Here is a 23,448-nt window from a genome sequence, read left to right as displayed (position 1 = left end):
TCCTGTCTGTGCTTCCAGCCCCCGGTGGACGTCACACGTCGAGCGGCGTAGTGACGTCAGTCCCCGCGGCTGTTGGTTAGCTGGACCCATAGCTGGAGCCTTCGAGGGTTCTGATCGGTTCCATTTTTGTTTGGGTTCAAATTCAGAGTCCGGGCGACGGCTTCTAACCCGGCGATCGACGAACAAACACTTGCGTGGATTTTTAGTCGCATTTACACTAAAGCCGGAAACCGCTCCGCAAAGCGAAAGTTGAGGAGTCGCGATGAGTGTGGAGGCGTACGGGCCGAGCTCCCAGACCCTCACCTTCCTGGACACCGAGGAATCCGAGTTGCTCGGAGCGGACACCCAGGGCTCCGAGTACGACTTCACGGACTTCACCCTTCCCAGCCAGACGCAAACTCAAGGCCAGACCCAGAGCCAGCTCGACGGCCAGGTCGGAGGCGTTTAATGTTACAGGAAGCTACAATAAAGCGCGCTACTACTGGCCCTAGCCTAGCTTAGCTTAGCTCGGAGTTAGCCAGGTTAGCATGCTAGCCAACCCCATGGTTACACTCATAAAGTAATGCTAGTCGCCTTAGCACGTTTGTTTTGAACCGTTTAACTTAAAGTGACCACATTTCCTGGGACATTTCCAGCTCAGGGATAAAAAATAATTAAATGTTATCAAAATGAAAGGAAGAATCAGGGACAATTACGGTTTTCGTTAGTTTTGACATATTTATTTTAGAATAGATTATTGTCATTACACGTGTACACGTAGAGCAACGAAATGCAGTTTAGCATCTAACCAGAAGTGCAATAAGCACTAAGTACAGGTATGCATGTAGAATAAATAGTATGGTATATGTATATACATATATATATATATTTATGGACATATGGACAATATTTACAGTTGAAAACACGTGTGGGTGAGTGAGGAAAATATACTGTGACTGACTGAGGAACTATGAACATTATACAGATGGATTTGTGCGCTAAATATAAGTAGACCATAAGTAGGAACTATAACATAATTTACATTAGAGGAAACGGCAGGTGATAAATTAAGCGATACAAAATACAGATAAAGTGAGCATTAAACAGTGCGTAAATAATAACCAGTGGCTACCTAATGTTACTAAACTAGTGCAATATTCTGTACATAGTACTGTGCAAACAGATGCAGAACAGTCCAGTAGTACAGTGGTGTAACAGTCTTTAGTTCAGAGAGGGAATGAGGAGTTGTATTCATATTTAAGCAATAATTATCACGTGTTACAGCAGTACCATGGCTCTCAACATTGTTGTTAGCATTTCCCAAGAGTAATAAAAGGAATAAACTATAGTAGTAGTAGTGGTTATTGAGTAAACTGTCAGTCTTCCCCTATTCCAAACGAGAGACATAATATAATCATGTGGTAGCCTAATCTTTACCTGCAGTACAACACATTAGGAGTGATATGTGGTGTGCTGTATAACATGTGCGTTTAGCATGAATTTTTTTTCTCTCATTCATAAACCGCTAAAATCCGGGACATTTTCAGAGACAGTCCCCAGAAATCACCGTTTAAGACAAAAGTAGATTCATGGGTGCAGTTTTATTGACCAAAGATTTATGAGCTCTGACGACATGTTCGCGTATATTTAACCGTCTTCCTGTAGCTAGTAGTTGCTATCTGTTAGCATTGAGTCATTTTGGTTAAAGCTGCAGGTGTTTCTCTGCAGGTAAATGGCCCAGATGAGGGTCTTCACAACGGTGGGCTGGATGACTCCGTGGCCAAAGCCAGTCAGCTGTTAGCTGAGCTCAACTTTGAGGAGGATGAAGAGGACACGTACTACACCAAAGACTTGCCCGTGCACGCATGCAGGTACACCACGCCAGGATGTCTGGCGACTTTACTCAGGAAATGATCACAGTGCCACCATAGATCTGTGTCTCCTCCTTTGACCTCACAGTACTGTACATTTAGATTACTAACCACACCAATTTGCAATTTTCAATTCAAAACAAAAATAGACAAAGAAAAACAATGTATGTACACAGTACGAGAATTAATTGAAAACTGAAGTGAATACAAAAAATGTGAAACTGCAATGAAATTAAGGGAATTTACGGCCAATAACCAAACAAGCATTTGCAAATGTGCAAAAACAATAGTCCAATGACTGTCATCTGTCATATACAGATGAGTTGTGCAGGTGGATGGCTTGAGGCAGGAACAGTTTCCTGTAGTGTTCCTTTTTAATGTTCATTTTATGTTGAAATTGCATAAGAATTACACCATGTAATCGGTTTTTGAGGATGTGATTTGTGGTTCTGTTAAACTGTGTAAAATGAGTTTGTCACAATAATCGAAACACGTGTCAATACAGTGCGATTCCATCAAGTACGACAATCCAAAATGAAAACACAGTTTTCATTTCAACAGTTATTTGAAACACATGCAGGATAACATACCCGTCATGAAGTCAAGATGTGCATAGTGCACAAGATAGTGCAGGGCTTTTATATTAGAATGTATTTGTTTTCCCTTGTGGACCTAATGACCTGGTAAGTAAGTGTGTAAAGGGCGTAAGAGCTCAAAAATGAATCAATTCATCAAAAATGTTGCATGTCAACTACACCATGCAACCAAAACCTAAAAGGATTTCAAAATCCACAGTGACTTTTCACAATATAAGTTTTATCTGTAGAAGCAGTGTCTAAATGTTTCACCTGTGTTTATGATATTTAGCTGCTGGGACAAACTGCATGTGGAAAGAGACTAGACTAGGTTCCTGTGATATTTCATGTTTTCTAATGAATTATTTGATTCTGTGTGAGATATAAAACTCCTGCCACCGTGAACGAAGTTCCGCATGTGGTCAGATTTGCATGGAGTGAATTATGCATTATTTTTACTCGGCGCTGCAGAGTCTCAGATGTTGTTTTGACATGTTTTGCAGCTACTGTGGTATCCATGATCCAGCGTGTGTGGTGTACTGTAACACCAGCAAGAAGTGGTTCTGTAACGGACGTGGCAACACATCTGGCAGGTGTGTAGTCTTCCAATTCTTCCACACGGCCCTGGCTACACAGGTTATGATGTGTAACAAGAGATCTACATGTGGTTGTGTCTACGGTGCATTCGCTTTTATTGCATGGTGACATTACAATCAGAAACATGTCTGTGACTCATTTACAGTGGTGCCCATAACTATTAAATGCGCCGTATACCCTGTTTCTGACATGGGCTCAATATGTTTTCGATGGACTTTTATTGGGGTTTTGATTATTTTTATTCTGTCAAACTTGCAGCCATATTGTGAACCACTTGGTGAGGGCCAAATGCAAAGAGGTGACGCTGCATAAGGATGGGCCACTGGGAGAGACGGTGCTCGAATGTTACAACTGCGGCTGCCGCAACGTCTTCCTGCTGGGCTTCATCCCAGCAAAGGCCGACTCCGTGGTGGTGCTCCTCTGCAGGTAAGTTGTGGTGACATGTAGCATGCATTGACATCACTGCCGCTCAGGGCCGTGTCCCCCTGAGTGACAAAAACATGGTGAAATGTATCAGTGCATTCAGCAAGATTGGGAAAAATGTGGATTATCAAATTTATTTCAAGAACAACTGGACTCAAGATGATCCATATGAACTGGTATGGATTTGGAAAAGTTTAAGATTAACCTCAATAACAGGTCATTTCATTTTTATAAATGAAGCTAAATAAAATATGCTAACGTTAGGAGCTTTACTTTGACGTAGCATTAGCCGTACAATACTGTGGTGTTCGACTGGATGTTAAAAGGTTGATGAAGAGTGATCACAAATATTCCGTTTATTGTTTTATTGTTATTTTATTATTATTGTTATTGTTATCAGAATAAATGAATGTTGCCTGACATTAAATGAGAACCACAACACTTCTCTTTTCTTTGGCAGTCGAAGATATCTTTTTACAGATATCTCTGGCTGCTTTTCAAATCTGTTGGTACAGTCAATCACACAATTTTTGTAATTAATTTAAAATTTAGATGGTATTAAACGCCTATGATTCAAACTAATGCTGCTAATCTCCGTGCCCAACTGTCACTTTTTGCCATTCAGTGGCTGTAACCATGGAAACTTCCGCTTGTTGTGATGTCACGTGCATACCCTCTATAGGGTTCGAAAAGCCACGGGCTCAAGCAATACTTTGTGGGTCACAAACGCCACATTTAGGGTCACAGGTTGTTTGTTAACATTAGTACTCCATTCACAAATCTGCCACTTTAAGGAGTGCTGTGAAATTTGACGGAGCAGCAGATGAATCGCTCAGGCCGGTCAGTGCGGGCAGAATGTCTCGGTATGTTCGTCTCACGGTAACAGAAGCAGCAACGAGTTTTTCTGTGTCATTTTACCAACATGTCTCCTTGACTTTGCTCCAGAGAAGACCGTGTTATTTGTGTCGGTTGGAATCTAAAACCGTTATAACGTGAAATATCGTTGAACACAGCCGTTTTCGTTATATCGCTAAAATTAATGTGCTAAAGGGACAACAACGAAACACAAGTGCAGCGTCGTGCAACGTAAACATACTTTCCGACTGCCCCCTAAGCCCAAAAAAAAAACCTCACGCCTGTCACTTTGCACCTCGTGTATTTGCGCAGGCAGCCGTGCGCCAGTCAGAGCAGCCTGAAGGACATCAACTGGGACAGTTCGCAGTGGCAGCCGCTGATCCAGGACCGCTGCTTCCTGTCCTGGCTGGTGAAGATCCCGTCAGAACAGGAGCAACTCCGAGCGCGTCAGATCACCGCCCAGCAGATCAACAAGTTGGAGGAACTCTGGAAGGTATGCGTGGCTCTTTTCTGGCGTTAGCTGTTCAGATTCACATCACACAGGGTAAAGCATCGATGGTGACAGCTGCCTACTAGCTGCTATTTTTTTTTAAAAAAACAAATTAAAAAAAAACACGAGCCACTCTGTGATCTGATTCGGTTGAATACTTTTGTTTCTTCACAGGATAATCCCACCGCCACCTTGGAAGACCTGGAGAAACCTGGCGTGGACGAGGAGCCGCAGCACGTGTTGCTACGCTACGAGGACGCTTACCAGTACCAAAACATCTTTGGCCCTTTGGTTAAACTAGAGGCTGACTACGACAAGAAGCTTAAAGAGTCACAGGTACAACTGTGTAACTTAGGATGTCGGCGTTTTCTTCATCATCATCTACGTGTGGATCTTTTCAGAAATAATCTTATCTTTCTGTGATATATTTTGATTTATTCTCTTCTTTCTTTTCCAGACCCAAGACAATATAACAGTTAGGTGGGACCTGGGGCTGAATAAAAAGCGGATTGCGTATTTCACACTGCCCAAGACGGATTCAGGTGGTAATTCTCTGAGCTTGACTTCCTCCCAGTGGTTCTGTGGTGCAGATGTTGCCCCTCTCCATCCCCCTTCAGTCCTCAGCATTGCACGCAACCTCCCCTATCCCTGCATCTTTTGGTGGCATGTGTGCTTGTTTTTTTGTTTTTTTTTTTGTTTTTGTTTTTTTAGTCAGGGTTGTGTGGGTGCACGGTACTGTATCATTAGGTTCATGAACATAGGTCACCCTTCTTACCTTATGAGACCTCGAGCCACACGCACTCTCTAACTTGTGTCTTTTCATTAATCGTAGATATGCGGCTCATGCAAGGTGATGAGATATGCCTGCGATACAAGGGAGACTTGGCTCCGCTGTGGAAGGGCATCGGCCATGTCATCAAAGTCCCAGACAGTATCCTTTTACACCGGTGCTTTACATCGTCTTCCAGTGTGGCTTGTTACACTGGCACGGGATCATAGATTGAATATCCTGTTCTCCCTCTGGCAGCGATTTAGGGATAATGGTGGATTTCCTTAACAGCCTGTGTTTTAAGACTACGGGGATGAAATTGCCATTGAGCTGCGGAGCAGCGTTGGAGCCCCGGTGGAAATCCCCCACAACTTCCAGGTGGACTTTGTGTGGAAGTCCACTTCTTTTGACAGGTAAGGGAAATTTTATGCCACTAACGTATATTACTATAGAAGCAGTTCTATGTAAATGTCAGTAGAGGTTTTCCAGGTGTGCAAACAAGCGCTGACGGCTCTCATTTGTGTGCGTGTTGCTGCAGGATGCAGAGCGCCCTGAAGACGTTCGCAGTGGACGAGACCTCCGTGTCTGGTTACATTTACCACAAACTGCTGGGCCACGAGGTGGAGGATGTCACCATCAAGTGCCAGCTGCCAAAGCGCTTCACTGCCCAGGGCCTGCCAGACCTTAATCACTCACAGGTCAGGCCTAAATAAACATCCCGCGTCAGCGTGTAATTATTAATTTTTTATGTGGTTCAGATGCGATGAACTCAGTGGTACGACAAAATACGTCATCCGTGAACCTTGTCAAAACCAGGCCGTAAAGTCTGTTTTGGTAAAGTCAGATTGCACATTTTTTTTTTTAAGTTCATTGAGTGTGAATCCTTTTATCTCTTGTGCGTTCAGGTGTATGCTGTGAAGACTGTTCTGCAGAGGCCCCTCAGTCTGATCCAGGGTCCTCCGGGCACCGGGAAGACTGTCACCTCTGCCACAATTGTTTATCACCTGTCCCGACAGGGCAATGGGTAAGACACACCTGTTTTGCTTTTTTTTTAATATTCAGAGCAACTTATTTTCCTACTACTCTCTTGGAGCGCCTTGGAGTTCCTGCTCTCATTCTCTCTTGGCTATGTGTGTCCCCTAGGCCAGTTCTGGTGTGCGCTCCCAGTAACATTGCCGTGGACCAGTTGACCGAGAAGATTGACAAGACTGGGCTGAAGGTTGTCAGGCTGTGCGCCAAGAGCAGGGAGGCCATCGAGTCTCCGGTGTCTTTTCTGGCTCTGCACAACCAGATCAGCAACATGGACAGGTCAGTGGCACATAGGGAAAAGGTTCTCCAGATATGTTGTTATTGATCGATTAAACAGTGACACAGTGTAGCAACAAACCTGTCGTGTAAACCCATCAAATATGAATATAACTCAGACATCTTGTTGCTGTCTTTTTTTCTTTTTTTTTTTAGTATTCTCTATTGTCCTCGTAGAGTGACGTCAGCCCCACATTTCAGAGCAATGATTGTATGGTGTAATGTTTAGTCCGAGGACGGATGAAATATATGTGGATCAAGTCGCTTGTGAAAAAGGAGGTTGCCAAATTTATACGTTTACAGCTGTTATTTCTAGGTGTCAGTTACGTATTTGATAAATGTTAAAGTATGTAAACTTGTAGGGCTGGGTGGTGTAACATGTAAAATCAAATCAAAAATGTACATCACATTTTTTTCCCCTTGCATAATCACGTGCTCATGACATTTTCTACTGGTTGAGAGAGGAATTAATCGAGTAGACTGACTAAGGATGGACTATTTTACTGTGATAATTAGTAAATATTCTAGAATAAACCCACACTAGTAGTAAAACGGGTTAGCATGGCCCTGTGTTAGCGCTGCCTGCTGATATCCAGGGAAAGCTTGGAGATAAAAAAAAAAGAATGAATGAAATGTTACCAAGATTCAATGAAGAAACGGGGACAATTACGGTTATTTATTTATTTTTGACATATTTAAGCATATTTAAACATTTAAACTGCTATATCTGTAATGCCAATAGCAGCGCGACATGCTACCGTAATAACTGTAGTCTGTGCGCAACATTTTTTTCCTCATTCATAAAAAGCTAAAACTGGGGACATTTTCAGGGACAGCTTAAGCCGGGTGGACAGGTCATCCAAAATTGGGACCGTCCCCAGAAATCGGGGACGTCTGGTCACCCTAAAATAACCCTAAAATAAGTCTTCTCGTTCTGCCACTTCATTTTTCGGACCTTGCCACTCACCAAAGTAGCAGTCTGAATTAAGTCGGGTATCTTTGTCTCTACAGCATGCCGGAGCTCCAGAAACTACAGCAGCTGAAGGATGAGACCGGTGAGCTGTCATCTGCTGACGAGAAGCGCTACAGGGCTTTGAAGCGCACTGCTGAGAGGGAGCTGCTCATGGTGAGGCCGGTCTTCAAAGTGTTAGACCCGAATGGTTTCCTCTGATTCAGGCTGGGAGAGAGACACGTATCCCTAACAGATTTTAAGTCCCACGGAATACAAATTGTCTTTTCTATTCGTCGTACAGAACGCTGACGTGATCTGCTGCACCTGTGTCGGAGCTGGAGACCCTCGTCTGGCTAAGATGCAGTTCCGTTCCATCCTGATCGACGAGAGCACCCAGGCCACTGAGCCCGAGTGTATGGTGCCGGTGGTGTTGGGAGCCAAGCAGGTACTTTCTGCCGTCCTCCGCTACACGTTAGAGGACGTTTCATAAAATTTCTGGCAACTTTCGGTACTTTGAAAATACAGATTAGTAACAAAACATCTCAACTTTGCAGCCTAACATTTGGATGCAAATATGATTCATGATAAGTGGAAAGAGGAAGAAAAAATGCTATGAGTCAAACAGAATGGCTTAAAATAGAAACGCTGCATAATCTGTGAATTAGAGAATAGAACATGTTGTCATGGGATCTTGAGCAACTAGCTGCTGTAAACAATAGATGTAGCACTGCATCAGTCCGACGTTCATTCTTGTTTGCTTCTTCTTCCTCCTCCACAGCTCATTCTGGTGGGCGATCACTGCCAGCTGGGCCCCGTGGTGATGTGTAAGAAGGCGGCTAAGGCAGGTCTGTCCCAGTCCCTGTTTGAACGCCTGGTGGTTCTGGGGATCCGGCCGATCCGCCTGCAGGTCCAGTACCGTATGCACCCGGCTCTCAGTGCCTTCCCCTCCAACATCTTCTACGAGGGCTCCCTACAGAACGGCGTCACTGCAGGTCCGTCGGGATTTTAGGATTTTACAGAACTTCGTCTTATTGTGGCTTAGACATTAGCAGACAAAAAAAAAAATACCAGAAGCTTAAGACAAAAAAACTAATGAGACTTTCTTGCTCTTTCAGCTGACCGCATCAAGAAAGGTTTTGACTTCCAGTGGCCACAGCCAGATAAGCCAATGTTCTTCTATGTGACTCAGGGTCAGGAGGAAATAGCCAGCTCTGGAACCTCGTACCTCAACAGGTAACGTCACGCATTGTCTTTTGATTCTCTTTGGTTCATTTAACTCATGGATCCCCCAAACTGTGTCAGACTGGAACAAGCAAAACATAAACATACTGTCAACTTCCTCTGGGTTCACCCAACGCTCCAAGCACACAGTCAGTGTGGTGAACTTGATGGTAGGAATGAATTACCCTAAAATCCCGTGGTTCCTTGTCACCAGAATCGCTCCTGGTCTCTTCCTGCGTGTGCACCGCTTAGAAAAAGAATGGTTACTTTCAGGAAATGTGCAGAGAAACAAGATGAAACAGTTTTCCATGAGTTCCTTGAGCAAACAACTACTAAATAAATGTGTTAAAACCGTTATCCGCCGCCATCAACTTGAGATATTGTGAAGTACAGTGTTTGACTCAGGGGTCACATACAATTTGATCTCAAGTGGACCCGACCACTAAGATAATACCATAATAACCTTTAAATAAGATGTTACTCCAGATATTTTCCTTTGCTTGAGTGCAAAAAACTACATTGTTTTGCATTACTTTCCTTTTACAAAACATTTTATGAACCACCTGAAATTTCTTTAGAAAAGTTAAGTGCATTGTTGGCATTGCATTCAAACCGATGCTGATGTTTTTAAGGACTGAGGCCGCCAACGTGGAGAAAATAACCACCAGGTTGCTGAAGGCCGGAGCCAAACCCGATCAAATCGGCATCATCACCCCATATGAGGGTCAGCGCTCCTACCTGGTCCAGTACATGCAGTTCAGCGGCTCCCTGCACACCAAACTCTACCAGGTACGACGCTCCTCAGGCTGCACGGACAGAAAGAACTTATTCAGAGGCTGTTATGCTCAAAGGCGGAGATAATTCATTAATACACCATTAATATGTCAAAGAATAAATTCTTACAAGGTATTTTCCCCGTGTGTCCTGTTGTATTGTAGCAAGTGGAAATTGCCAGTGTGGACGCCTTCCAGGGCAGAGAGAAGGACTTCATCATCCTGTCTTGTGTCCGTGCCAATGAGCACCAGGGCATCGGCTTCCTGAATGACCCCCGGCGTCTGAATGTGGCGCTGACGAGAGCCAAGTAAGAACCTCAGAGGAACAGTTAATCAGGCTGACACAAAGCAGCCTTTTTGGTTTGCATGGAGAAGTTGATGAAGTGCACAACAAACCGGACTACCACATTGACATCATGGCAGATTCAGTTTTTAGTTTGTCCTCACTCTTCAGATTAGATTCATATTCAGTAGTCCTGTTCTGATTTTAAATAGACAAAATGTCCTCCCCTAGAGACTCATAAAGGCTTTTCTTATCCAGTTTTCTTCTAGATGCAATTGGATTCAGACCAATAAATATTTCTGTCAAGTTAATGTAGCGTGTAGAGGGCAGTTTGTATCTTGGCTCCAGAAAACCTGTGTTCTCTACTCCAGAAATTTTCTGGTCATCCAGCGGCACAAACTCCCTCACACTCTGGAATATTTTTCTCCTCGACACCGTCTCCAGGAAACCTTACTCTTCCTCTAAACACAGCGTTCAGTGTTTGTTGTTGAGTTGGGACTCTATTCTGAGTTCTGGTTTCGGTTAGTGGCAGACGTAAAATAAATAACCACTAAAGATCGGGCTTGGCTGACGCCGATGCCAGTCCAAATCGGGTTATTTTAAAAATGCCTGTTTTGGGTCGCTCCTGTTTATTTGTAATTAAGTGTAATTTTACTGCATGGTTTTCATTTTATAAGTTCAACCCTGATCAGAAGTCTGTGTTTGTGAAGGTATGGCGTGATCATCGTGGGGAACCCCAAGGCCCTCTCCAAGCAGCCGCTGTGGAACAACCTGCTGAACAACTACAAGGAGCAGAAGGTGCTGGTGGAGGGACCCCTGAACAACCTGAGGGAGAGCCTCATGCAGTTCAGCAAGCCCCGCAAGCTGGTCAACACCATCAACCCTGTGAGTAGAAACAAGTGCTCTCATCATAAGGCACGATGACGTTGCGTTTCTGTTACCCCTAGAAATTGATAAGCAAATTGACTCTGTGATGAAAAGAGCCTTCTTTCAGCTTCGGCTTCTAGCCAAAGTTAAGCCCTGTCTCGCACCCAAGGACCCGAGTCATCCATGCTTTTATTTCGTCTAGACTAGGCTATTGTAACTCCTTTTATGTCTGCGGCGCCTTCAGCTGGTGCCTGCACAAAAACCGGCGCAAAAAAACATGACCACTTCACACCAGTTCTGGCCTCTCGGCCTCTCGCGTGACTGGAACTTAAGAGAACTATGGGATCGCTAGACAAGATTTTAAGAGTTGCAGCTGCTTCGCAAAACACAATGGAAACAGTTGTAAAAAAGCGCAATTGGACGTGTTTATTGAAATTTCAGAAATATCGCCTTTTTTTTGCGAAAAACTTTAATGGAAACGCAGCTGGTGATAATATTTCCTGGTTGTCTTCTGGCCATTTAGAGTGAAATGGTGACCAAACGTTTTGTATATGGAGATCTTTTTGAACGAATGGTTAATCGAGAAAGTAACTGGCAGATTGATTGACCATTGTTGCAGTTGCGTTCATTCATATGAGCTGAGTTTTTCTTTGTCTCTGTGGCCTCGGTGCTTCCCGGTTTCAGCATTAAAAACTTAAGGCCATAAAAAGTCTAAGATACGAGTATATTTTGCATTGTAGGTCTTAATTTACATTTAGTTAAGTCTTAAATCCTTACTTTCATTTATTACTGCTTCCTCTGCAGTATTACCCTCTCTGGCCCAGGACTATTATGTATCCGTTCCTCATTAGTGGAGCCCATCCCGTGTCCTGATTTGATAGTTGAATGACAATAAATGTTATTTTGACAGTATTTTTATTTTCGTAGTTTGTGCAGGTCTTAAATTTTACCCTTATGGTCTTAAAAAGGTCTTGAAAAGTCTTAAATCTGCAGAAACCTTGTGCTGCTCTGGAGGGTTCAAGCTCCTGGTTCTGTAAAAACCACAGTTTTGATAAGTTGATGCTAAACAAATAAAACGGAGTAGAGTTGTTAGTTGCAGCCATGAATCTGTGTGGACGCGTCGGTTGTAAACTTGGACTGTTGTCTTCCAGGGAGGACGATTCATGAGCACTGCCATGTACGATGCACGCGAGGCCCTCATCCCCGGCTCTGCTTACGACCGCAGCAATGCTGGTAATTCTTGTCGGCCATCCTCCAGTTTGACTCTGGATCATAACCAGTGACAGACTTTATTATTTTTTTTTTTTTTACCTCATTTCCAGCTCGCTTGGCTCGTCTTGTCTCGTATTTATCTGACTCTTTATCTCTGTCTCTTCTAGCCGGACGTCCGTCGAACATGTACTTTCAAACGCACGACCAGATCGGGATGATTGGGGCGGGCCCGGGCCAGATGGCTGCGATGAACATCCCCATACCCTTCAACCTGGTGATGCCGCCAATGCCTCCGCCCAGCTACCTGGGTCAGCCCAACGGCCCTGCTGCAGGTAGAGTAACGCCATTAAAAGATAACCCACTAAAGCACCTCATGAACTTGATGTTCATACTTAAACAACACAGTAAGATCTTCAGTTGATCAGTCAATCGATCGCTTTATTTGTCCCCAGTGGCCATTTGTTGCGCAACAATGGGAGCAACACCGAAGTACAAAATGCATACACACACATGGTTAGGACTGGATGCCGAACTTCAAAATTCTCCGATCCTATCGAGTATCAAAAAATGAATTATCTTTCGGTGCCAAATTCCGACATCCAAGAAAGTAAATCTTAGCCATTGCGAGCCAATAATCATTTTTCATCCGTGGATTTGGAGGGGAGCTTAACCGCGGATCCTAGCACAGTGTCAACATCAATAAAGCTGCAAGGCAGGAGACGAAGTGAAGGGATTTCCACATGTTGCATATTGAAGAACTATAAATAATGAAAAGTTGGTGGTTTGTAGCCTTCACCAGCTTCCAAACTACTGAAATTAAGGAAATCAAGAGGAAATGGATGGAAAAGCCACGCTTGCTGTACTGTTCGGTGAAAAACCGGTGGCTGCTCTATGTAATAATCTGGCTGTTAGTTGTTGGTTTTGATTTCAATTCAATTCAGTTTTATTTATATAGCGCCAATAAAAATACAAATCGTCTGATTTCTGATTTGAATCACCAGTAAAATGGAAAATAAAAGTTTTGTGCTGTGATGCCGGGTTTTTTTTTTTTTGTTCTTGTACAAATTGGCTTTAAAACATCTGGTATCAAAAAACAGTTCTGGAACCGGTATCGAAATTGGCATCAATTAAAATAATATGTATCAAAAGAATATGATACACAACCCTACATATTGAATGGAAGCATAATACATGGAATACATAGGAAAATACTCAATTCTGGACTTAAAAGGATTTCCCACACTAGGGGAAGGAAGACTTACCTTTTCCTCCGGGCATTAAGTAGAGAAATAGCCGAAGGTACAAAGGAGTGTTTGTAACTGTGGGAGTCTGAGCAGTGAAACTGAAACTGTTGGAGGATGAGAACAGTCGGACAAAGTGGAGTTTGCTTTCTTGTGCAGGTGACTGTTGTAAAGATCCTGCGAAGTTTCTAGTGCAGATTTTATTTTGGTTATTTTACTACAGATGTCTTTCTGAAACCAACAGACAATTATTATGATAACAGATGATTGTTTACCAGCTGTAACACACACACACTTTTTTGTTCATAAAGGTCGTGGAGCGATGAAGGGTAAACCAGGCCGTGGTGGACGACAGAGGGTCCGTGGCTCGGGAAGCCAGGGCAGTCAGGGTAACGGACCGAACAGCCAGGCCAGCCAGGACGGAGCGTCCCAGTCCTTCTCCCAGGGGCCCCTCACGCAAGGCTACATCTCCATGAGCCAGCCCTCTCAGATGAGCCAGCCTGGCCTCTCCCAGCCGGAGTTGTCCCAGGTAACACTACCACGGCGCGCGTATCTGTGTTGGAGATGAGCCGGTCGTGCATTCACACTTGTTGGGTTTGATTGAAGCTGAGGGAACCTAAAGATGTTGCCTTGTTCTGCAGGACAGCTACCTGGGCGACGAGTTCAAGTCCCAGATCGACGTGGCTTTGTCCCAGGACTCGACTTACCAGGGTGAACGTGCGTACCAGCATGGTGGGGTGACCGGACTGTCACAGTATTAAAGTGTAAGTGGAGTCACTGTGAAGATCCGTCACGTGTCATGGAGGGGAAGGGGAAAAAAATTCTAAACCCTGTGTTTTTGTCTCGCAGGTCACCTGAAGAAGGGAGCTAGGCTTGAGCTGAGCTTAGTTCATCAGCTTTTTAATCTGGGAAATAATAAAAACATAAAATGGATACCTGTTTTCCTCTGCTACAACCGAAGCACCACCAAGTGAACGCGACGGGATAGCGAAACCAAACCAATGACCAGAGAAATGAGAAGGTAGAAGACGAAGAAGAGAGCGCGAAGAGAACGGGCAGGGAGGAGGCGAGAGATGCCGAGTGAAGGAGCGAGGGCGGGAACCGATGCCCGTGCGTAGAGAAGGAGGGAGGTCGAGAGGATGGGCGGCGTGCGGTCGGGCTGCTGAGGGAAGCGTGGGAGAGATCTCAGCGTTCTCTCGTGGGAATCCAAACGATGTTTCAGCTCCCAACAAAGTAAATCAACCCAAACACGGTTCAACCCCGCAGCCTCCGGGAAAAGCTCTGAGAAGGTTTCCACACCCGTCTTTGGATGAGGACCGAAGCTTTTCAGCGGAATTTGATCAATTCGTTCTCCAAACCTGGACGGACTTGGTTGCAGAAAGCTCAGCACAAATACCCCACCCCCCAACCCCCCACCCCGCCCTACACAAACACACACACACACACACACGCCAAGTCAGATGTCTCCGAACCTGTTCAATGTCCTGGACTGTTTTTAAATTAGGTTTACAGCGGGAGAAGAGCGGCAGTAGCAGTCTTCTACTGGGCCCCAACCACCTCAGCAGCCTCTGAAGGAAGCGGCAGTCGACACCCTCTCAAGAGAGGAAACAAAAAAACTCTGGTTTCTGTGCTCGAGTCTGACATTCGAAGAGCCTTGAGTTGAAATACCTTTTTCACTTGCCTCGAGCACCACTGGCTCGTTCACAAGGTCTTTAATCGAGTGGTTTCGTACCACGCGTCTGCGGTGGAGCGGCACAGGGATTTCAGACAGTTTCTTCAAGGCATGAGGCGCGAATCCCACCGGTATCGCGGACATCATGGGACAGTTTTTCTTTGAAGTACCTTTCTTACGACAGAGCACAAAATTGCAAAAAAAAAAAAAAAAAAACAAACAAAAAAAAAAGTCACTGAAACTATCAAACATGACCAGCATTGAATATTCAACTCGGTGTCATTTGATGTTTCGGCCAGAGGCTTTTCTTTATTTTAATCGTTTGTAAAAAAAAAAACGGGGGTGGTTGTTGACGACCCGCTGTGCTTCACGACCAGATGTCTTTTATAAAACACTCTGCGAGCTTTGATCGGCAAATGATGCCTGAATACTTGGCGCCGAGTGAGTCCTCGGGGAGGAGGAGGGAAAGGGGGGAGGGGGGGTTGTGGACTGTCCACACGCTCATCACACCAATCCCTGCTCGAGGTGAAAGGAGCGAAACGAGGGCGAGGGTAGAGGAGGCGGTCGTGGCAATCAATCCACCACAAATAAGAAGTAGAAAAGGAAGGTGGCTGAGTGGGGGCAGGGGCTAGTTCAGATCATTGCCAGGGTCAAACATTTAGAGGGAGTGGGGGGGTGGGGGGGAACCCAGCGTCTGTTCACACAGTCTTTTGATTTTGTGAGTAATTATGTCAATTGGGTTGGAAAAAAAAAAATTGAACGAAGGAAAAATGTGTTGAAAATCTTTCTATTATTAACCCCATGATTTAAGAAGTGAATCCTGGGAGACCTTTGGTTCCCGTGAGGATGCAAACGTTTCCGACACCTGCGGCGTAAATGCCATCGCCGGAAGATGGCACGGAGGTAAAAAAAGAGAAAGAAAAGAAACCGGAAATCAGTGCCTACATAACCAGTCACCTTCAGATGAACAGCTGCAGCACAAGCGTTGAATGTAGTTCAAGTCAAAGTACCAGCACGTAACGAACCTCCCAGACACCAGAGGGCTCAAGAAACCTACAGAAAAAGGACTCGTTTTATGATTATTACTGTTTTCTTAATTTTTTTTTTTTTTTTTTAATGTAATCAAGTCAGGCCGGGTAATGATGAGGTCATTGAGTTTAGCAGCGGTGAGAGTTGGGTTAATGGGGGAAAAGGAGGAAAAAAAAAAAAGCCACCTTCCTTCTCTGTGGGGTTAAACAGGCTGGTAGAGTTTATTTTTTCCTTCTGTGCAAAGCGTTTTGATTTGTGCAAAGCTGTTCAACCTGCATTGTGTAGTTCTTGTAGAATTCCTCGAGGTTTATACAGATGTTGAAAACCCTGTTCCTGGAGAATTGTGCGATCCAGACTTTGCTTTTGTCAAATTATTATTATTTTTTGCTGTGTGTCCCACAGTTGGGTGTTACTTGGCCGTTTTTTTTTTTTTTGTGTGTCTATTAAAAATCCGTCTTGTTTTGTAGCATCTCGTTTACTGCAGGAATGGAGCGGATGCCGTTTGCTTTCTTTCTTTCTTTTTTTTTTGTATCTCTTCAAACTGTCTGAGGGATTGTAGTTTTTGTAACTCTTTCTGGACACAGTAAGAATGTACTCCGCTGTTGTTTTCTCACCCGCTTCTCATTTCGGCAGACAATCATGTTGCGAGTACACGTTTAATCGACTTAGATGTAGTTCCGTTCTTCCGTTTCGTTTCGTTGTTTTTTGGACATTGTGCGAAATCTCTCATTTGTGCGGTGAGTTAACGCATCAAACCACTGAACTTCTAACGTTATATAGCTTTAAAATAAACCCCCCGCTGCCGTAATATTATTATTGCTTTGATGTCTTTTCCATCTTCTGAGCCACAATCAATTGCAACACGTGCAGTGATTCAGTTGTAGATTAGTTGCTGAAAGATTTGCATCCAAACCGTGGGTTCTCTTTATCGTGAGGCGGAGGTTAAGTTTAGCCATGTGATGTAAATGCATATGTCGTCTTATTTGCAGTGACGTTTCATCACAAGATGCTGATTTCCTTGTTGGACTGAATCAATAAACGCTGTCAACTTGAGCTGCTGTTTTTTTTTTTTTTTGCATTAAATTTATTCGCAGGTGCAACAAATATTACAAGTATTGTACAAACTGTGGAGTATAAACACGAGGCGGTTTTCACGCCGTTGTCTGCTCCGCCTTTTTCTTTTTCATCTGTTTCTTTTTCTGACTTCCTCGTTTCTGTCTCTGGATGCTCTCCTGAATTTTCTGTTTGAACTTCTTCTTCTGGCCCCTGATCTTCTCCAGCTCCGCCTTCCTCTTGGCCTCCAGATCTGGATCCTGAAAGAGCAGCGAGGTCACAATTCAAAAACTCAAAAGCAGGACAGACATCGTTTCAAATCATGAGCCTAGTATCACTGTCTGTAGGATTTGAAATGGATCAGGAACTTCTGAGTGTAGAGATGCAGGGGATGGTTCTGTGGTCACACCATGCATAAATTAGTACCTGACTATAAATTGCAAGTCTGTAGTTTTCTTCCTTATGGTCCAGAGAATAAACAGACCAACGTCCAAAAGTTTTTAAGTTGTGTTAAAATAGTTGTAAACCTCTCAGTTTAAAAAAAATATAATACTCAAAATAATACTTAATCTACAGTACCTATAAACAACTCAAACTACAAATATTAATCCTGTGCATTTATATATAAATAAAGTAAGTAAACCCTCGTTTTCAGTATCTGCTGTGACTAAACGTTTCTGGTAACCGCTGACAAGTTGTCTACAGCAGTCTGTATAATAATTACAGGCACCATCTGTAAAATGAACCTTCACTGAGCGGTTCACGTGTTAAATTTGACAAAATAATAATTTTAATTCAGAGGATCCCGATAAAGAAATGTACGTGCCTTCCCCTCCAGAATCAGCTGTTTCCTCTTGTTGATCTCCTTCTTCTCATCAAAGTCTGTTGACTCCAGTCTCTGCAACAAAACAGGAATTGAATTAAAGTTTATGCGAATGACATCAACTAAAACGATTCAATAAAAGTAGATGCTATTCTTCATCTGTCCACTAGGGGTCACATTTTTTAATGTAACACTGAGACCCTTGAGAAATTCCAAGTTGTTTATAAAAGGTTTTGTGGAAGAACAGTTCATTAAAAGTAGACATTTTCACAACATGCACTAAAACAAAGGGAAATGTCTGGAGTTATTTATAGGTCATTATGTTACTGTTATTGTTGGGAGTTGATTTCCACCTGTAAATTCTGGTAGTGCAGCTAGTTGGCTTGATTAAACCTCACACAGATCAACCACGTACGTCTTTTGTTTCCTCACAGCCAATGTGTAAAACCTTTTTCAGTGTAAAAAACCTACTTCTATTCCTGTTTGTTCCTAAATTCCCATTTTAACCCTGTATGTCATCACAACATGGTGAGACCACCTTAAGAGCAGAAACGTACTATTTCACACTCCCGTCGGGTCACGTTGACTTGTGTGAGGATCTTCAGGACTTCTTTCTCCTCCACAGGATATTCCTTCAGTTTGCTCTCTGTAGAAACACAACGGGACAGTTTTCAATAGTTAAACCGAGACTTAAATCCCACATGTGGAGGAAACTGCTGATGGTTCAATTTTCCACATTAGTGCCCCTTTAAACTTAAGATGCAACTTGACTTTTGACTTGAAGTTTAGCGACACATTAAACACTTCGTTACTGGTTTTAAATTGGAAGTAAATGTTTTAATGTTCACAAGAAATAAAAGAATGTATGTAAATATGACGCTAGTCCAACAGGGACAGATTCACCTTAAACCAACAAAACAAGTAGTTCTGCTTCATAACGTGTTACTAATGACCTATAATCTGTCAAGTTGGTTCCATCCCGTAGTTATGAAGCGCGTCTAAATGTAATGTAGCAGTTAAAGGTCCGGTTCATAGTCAACGCGAGTGATGCAAAAGAAAAAGCGACACGTTGGCCGCCGCGATGCAGGCGACGCGTGTAATACAATCCGTCACCGTGGGAGGCGCTAATGCGTGTAATGAACTTATTAACCAACTTTGTTATACAACAGAAGAAGACTGTTGGCAACATGACGGGAGAAGCGGAGAAATTGTGCGAGCTTGTACCACTGACTGTACGGGAGAAACTCACGTCACATCCTTAATCTACAAGATTGATACAAGATTAACACAGAGAATGCACGGGGAAAAAAAAAAAAGACGGACAAATTATAGGTAAGTTAGCGCAGTGCGCCACCGTTTGTTATAGCGCCGGCAAATGCATTCCCGTGTTTTTCCCGATTGAGCAACAATTGAATTTATTTATGTCGAACATAACAGAAGTACGTTTAAATGCCCAAAGACAAAGACCAAAGTTTATGGTCCTAAAATGAGCAGGTGGAAGCAAAACCTTTCTCAGTTTTTTTTTTTATCAATAAATAAAAACGAAAAATAAATACAGCTTTAAAAACATCCTCAGTAGAGGACAGGCTCTGTTGCTGCCCCCTGGTGTGTGAGCAGTGTATCGCATTTCACTTATTGCCCGTGTGTCTTGCGTCCACTGTTGACACTATGAACACACAGCTCACGTTGACGATGAACCGGGCCTAAAGGAGCTCTGAGGAGGCTCCTGACGAGACTCACGTGTCTGTTCCTCGATGGAGTGAACCAGGTGGATGTCGTACTGCGTCACCAGCGTGATGGACACTCCGTTCCTGCCTGCACGAGTCAAACACATTGTCCTTGGTGAGCTGTGTTCACGCTGCACGTAGAGACGTCAAATACAGACGATGATTAGATTTTAATTGACGGCACCTGCTCTCGCTGTTCGTCCCACTCTGTGGATGTAGAGCTTGGGAAGCCCGGGGGTGTTATGGTTAATGACAACCTGGACGGTTGGAATATCCAAACCCCTGCAGTGAAAGAATAAACGGCACAATCACGGTCTGTCTGTTGTGACAAATTATTTAGTTTGAACGCAAATTCAAATTGGTAAATTGAGAGCTCACCTAGAAGCTACATCCGTTGCAATCAGGATTTTGTAGACGCTGGCCTTGAACTGGGCGAGGTTTGCAAATCGTTGTTTCTGGAAAACAGAAAGAGCATTCGTTTAGTCTTTTTTTCTTTTGGTTTAATCCGCTTTAATCCTTTATGGTTTCTATATTATCACCAATACTTTGAGACAAATGTATTCCCCACATACGGTAGAAGAGAAAGAATTAGTTCAAAAGCTTAAATGACAATAAAGCAGATTTGGATGAGGTGTAATTTTTTCGGCATAAATGGTTTTTGAAACAGATTGGCCGGTTTGTGAGCTGCACTCATGGTCGCTCTTTTCTGACTCACCTGTTTCATCATGGAGTGCAGGGAGATTGTTGGAAAGTTGAATTCCCGCAGCATCATGGTGAGGACCTGGCAGCTCCTGATAACAAAAAAAAAAGAGATACATTAATACATTAAATTCAATAAAAACTGTACCGTTCTTGCACAAAAGTAAATAAAAGGTGGACAAATACCAATCACAATGAACTGTGTGAGGATCTCTGCACTAGATTTCTAAACCGTTAATAACGTTTCAATCACTTCTGAGCTTCTTACTTGCACGTGTTGGTAAAGATGATGATGGACCAGTCGTTGTGTTCGTCTGTAAACTTCTGGATCAGGTGGACCAGGTAGGCGTCCTTCACCTTCTCCGGAGTGAGGATGTATCTCTGGTCCAACTCGTCAACTGTGCGCGTTCTGACAACAAGAACAAAATAACAAGGTGCTGAAGACTGATTTGATTTTAGATCGATAGATTTTAGCAAAAAAGAGGTCACGGTTGTGAAGAGAAACGCTGGAGCCTGGAGGGATTCAGGCAAGTTTGTGGAACTGGCGGGACTCAAAATGATCAGATTCATTCATTTTTTGAAATGGTTGTCGATTCTCTAATTTCACAAAAAAAATACAACAACCTCTGAACAAAGAAGGTAAATAAAGACGAGAACACTGTGCATCACATCCATCTATACTTGCACAGTTCCTGATCTGCTCAAAATGTTTTATTCTACTGGTATTTCATTGTCTACACATATGAACCCTGCAAACAGTTTCACCGCCAGTAAATCCACCAGAGTCCTCATTCAACCCCAGATAAGACGTCCCACTGCTCTCATTACTTCTCCCTTCCACCTAAAATACTTTTGTGTCCATCTCCTCCGCACAGTCGATTGGTGACTCACTCTGATGTGCTCTCCCAGAAGAAAGGTTTGTTCATGGCGATGGTCTTCAGCTCCTGCAGGGTGTCAGTCAGTGTGGCGCTGAACAACACCGTCTGGCGCTTGGCTGGCAGGACTCCCAGGATCACCTCCAGGTCTTTGGTGAAGTCGGTGCAGCCCTGCTCCAGCAGCCGGTCGGCTTCATCCAAAATCTGACGAAAAGACGAAGACGACACAAGCGGAGACCACAAAGCAAATCGCGCAAATATGTTCATGAAAGGACATTTGAGAGATTTATTGGGGCTTCCCGGACTCACCAGGAACTGGATCTTGCTCATGCTGAAGGTGTTGGAGCTGCGGATGTGATCAGCCAGACGGCCCGGCGTCGCAACGACCACGTGCGGTTTGTTGGACAACTCCAGAGCCTGAGTCACCATGTCTGTCCACAGCACGGGCAATAATGGCGCATTAATTTAAATAATGACTCTTACGTTTATGGTGGTCTCCTTCACGTCACTACTTAAAACATACGTCCTGGTTTTAATCCAGTTCTTAACAATATTTTTGTTGGTCACGTCGTTCTGTTTTATATTAACTGTGTCTACTTTAAAATAATTTGATATTTTTGTTAAGCAATTTGCAAAGATGTGACTATGTTGGAGACATCTGAACCGACTCCTAGACGTCTGTGGCACTTCCTTCATAATTTACAGTATAATACTGCAAATAGAGACACACGCTCAATATCTTCCAGTTTTCTTTCAGCTGGGACGGAGGATTCCAGAGGATATCTTGCCATTTGAGATTTTCTAGCTGTGCGGGTCGTGCTGTCGCGGCTGAGCGAACAGAAATAAAAGCCTCCGGCAGCGAGGCGCATAGTTACCCATTCCACCGACGATAATGCAGTCTCTCAGACCCAGAGGCTTCCCCAAGACTCGAAACTGCTCTGCGATCTGATAAGCCAGCTCCCTGCACAACACCACATTTACAGCAATGTGAGCTTACAATGCAGGAAGAAGTAGGTGGTCGAATTCATTATATTTGAGTGTCAGCAACATTATAGATATGACAGAAGGTGAATATTTGAAACGTATTCAGTTGCAGATTGCTCAGAAGAAGACATCATTTCTTCCTCACACACTCTATACTATAATTTCTATAAATATCTACAAATAAAACTGGTGTGAGGTGACGGAAAATGCACCAAAAGAAGCATATGTGAGTCTACATTGTGACATCTTGTCCTGACCGGACTGACCTGGTAGGAGTGAGCACCAGGCAGAAGATGCCGTACGGGTCCTCTGAGAGTTTCTGAAGCACCGGCAACACAAACGCTGCTGTCTTCCCGCTTCCAGTCTTGGCACAGCCCATACAGTCTCTGCCTGTGTGAAGCAAACAAGACACATCTTCACTCATCTGCTACTGCTAAAATACAAAACCAAACTCCCCTCGAAACATTTAGTATTTTCTGTATATTTGCTCATCTCTAAACACAAACACCTTACAGAGCATCCTCTCTAAACATTTTATCTTCCGGGGGTTCTTGTGGTAAATTCGGCTAGAGTTTGATGGGATAAATTTACACTTTATAATACTCCTACTGTGTATTAAAAGAAAGCAAATGTCTTGTTCCAGACTTGTGGATCACTAATAACTCAACACATTTCTAATAAGATATATGCCGAAAGCAACTACGTGTACTAAATATTTTATTTCTTATCTTCTTCACGGACTGTTAAGGTGTTTACCTTAACTAATAAGCACAAGTCCTAAATTGATATATTTCTCAACGAAGATCTGAACGGTTTGTCGGGGTTGGGCAGTCCAAAGATTGAATCAATGAGAAATGTACATACCACTTAAACAGCCTTTTTGTATGTTAGTATATACTTTACACTCAAGCTTTTACCCTGTCTTACCTTCTAATATCGCTGGCATGCAGTTTTCCTGGACAGGAGTGGGTTTGTTGATTCCCAGCTGTTTACACTGTTTGACCAACCACTCCGACAAACCCAGAGACGAAAAGTCACCCATGGTCTGGTTTCTCTCGTTCTCCGGGAATTAATAAAGTTGTCCGTGCGCGTATTATAATGATAAAATATCAAAAACACTCTATTTCAATGTAGAAAAGCTCATCCTCGTGCGTTTTGTCCACGGTCGCCGAT

The 23,448-nt window shown here is 43.5% G+C and overlaps 2 protein-coding genes across 4 annotated transcripts; one reads left to right on the top strand and one right to left on the bottom strand.

Annotated features, from left to right (window-relative positions):
* The first annotated feature begins 54 nt into the window (after positions 1 to 54).
* Positions 55 to 16,012, top strand: LOC125009031 (regulator of nonsense transcripts 1-like). 2 transcript variants are annotated; one of them, XM_047586521.1, is made up of 24 exons: positions 55 to 433; positions 1,708 to 1,850; positions 2,929 to 3,018; positions 3,281 to 3,448; positions 4,613 to 4,793; positions 4,965 to 5,126; positions 5,248 to 5,332; positions 5,623 to 5,721; positions 5,864 to 5,972; positions 6,098 to 6,257; positions 6,465 to 6,583; positions 6,703 to 6,867; positions 7,876 to 7,990; positions 8,118 to 8,261; positions 8,595 to 8,808; positions 8,932 to 9,049; positions 9,670 to 9,826; positions 9,976 to 10,118; positions 10,804 to 10,978; positions 12,112 to 12,193; positions 12,340 to 12,504; positions 13,725 to 13,942; positions 14,055 to 14,177; positions 14,263 to 16,012. In XM_047586521.1, exons 1-23 carry the CDS (start codon positions 263 to 265, stop codon positions 14,172 to 14,174), a joined length of 3,303 nt encoding a protein of 1,100 aa, XP_047442477.1. In that variant the 5' UTR covers positions 55 to 262; the 3' UTR covers positions 14,175 to 14,177; positions 14,263 to 16,012. The 2 variants fall into 2 exon arrangements, with proteins under 2 accessions (XP_047442477.1, XP_047442476.1); XM_047586520.1 differs by having other exon boundaries at positions 5,248 to 5,335.
* A 537-nt stretch (positions 16,013 to 16,549) lies between these two features.
* ddx49 (DEAD (Asp-Glu-Ala-Asp) box polypeptide 49) lies at positions 16,550 to 23,448 on the bottom strand. 2 transcript variants are annotated; one of them, XM_047586523.1, is made up of 13 exons: positions 23,203 to 23,448; positions 22,542 to 22,665; positions 22,167 to 22,252; positions 21,601 to 21,722; positions 21,308 to 21,495; positions 20,685 to 20,825; positions 20,433 to 20,508; positions 20,096 to 20,172; positions 19,902 to 19,999; positions 19,731 to 19,805; positions 18,548 to 18,636; positions 17,994 to 18,065; positions 16,550 to 17,427 (listed from the first exon to the last, which is right to left on the bottom strand). In XM_047586523.1, exons 1-13 carry the CDS (start codon positions 23,315 to 23,317, stop codon positions 17,266 to 17,268), a joined length of 1,425 nt encoding a protein of 474 aa, XP_047442479.1. In that variant the 5' UTR covers positions 23,318 to 23,448; the 3' UTR covers positions 16,550 to 17,265. The 2 variants fall into 2 exon arrangements, with proteins under 2 accessions (XP_047442479.1, XP_047442478.1); XM_047586522.1 differs by having other exon boundaries at positions 21,308 to 21,722.

This window comes from Mugil cephalus, chromosome 6 (genome assembly GCF_022458985.1).
Source record: "Mugil cephalus isolate CIBA_MC_2020 chromosome 6, CIBA_Mcephalus_1.1, whole genome shotgun sequence".
NCBI classification, from domain to species: domain Eukaryota; kingdom Metazoa; phylum Chordata; class Actinopteri; order Mugiliformes; family Mugilidae; genus Mugil; species Mugil cephalus.
This window is presented reverse-complemented; position numbering and strand designations above follow the sequence as displayed.

Excerpts from the sequence above, each read along its gene's own strand:
- LOC125009031 (XM_047586520.1), top strand. The coding sequence starts at position 263 with ATGAGTGTGGAGGCGTACGGGCCGAGCTCCCAGACCCTCACCTTCCTG. Across the intron at positions 5,127-5,247 it reads AGAAGCTTAAAGAGTCACAG|ACCCAAGACAATATAACAGT; the intron begins GTACAACTGTGT and ends TTTCTTTTCCAG. Across the intron at positions 5,722-5,863 it reads TGTCATCAAAGTCCCAGACA|ACTACGGGGATGAAATTGCC; the intron begins GTATCCTTTTAC and ends CTGTGTTTTAAG.
- ddx49 (XM_047586522.1), bottom strand. The coding sequence starts at position 23,317 with ATGGGTGACTTTTCGTCTCTGGGTTTGTCGGAGTGGTTGGTCAAACAG. Across the intron at positions 19,806-19,901 it reads GGGACGAACAGCGAGAGCAG|GCAGGAACGGAGTGTCCATC; the intron begins GTGCCGTCAATT and ends TGACTCGTGCAG. Across the intron at positions 18,637-19,730 it reads CTCCATCGAGGAACAGACAC|AGAGCAAACTGAAGGAATAT; the intron begins GTGAGTCTCGTC and ends GTGTTTCTACAG.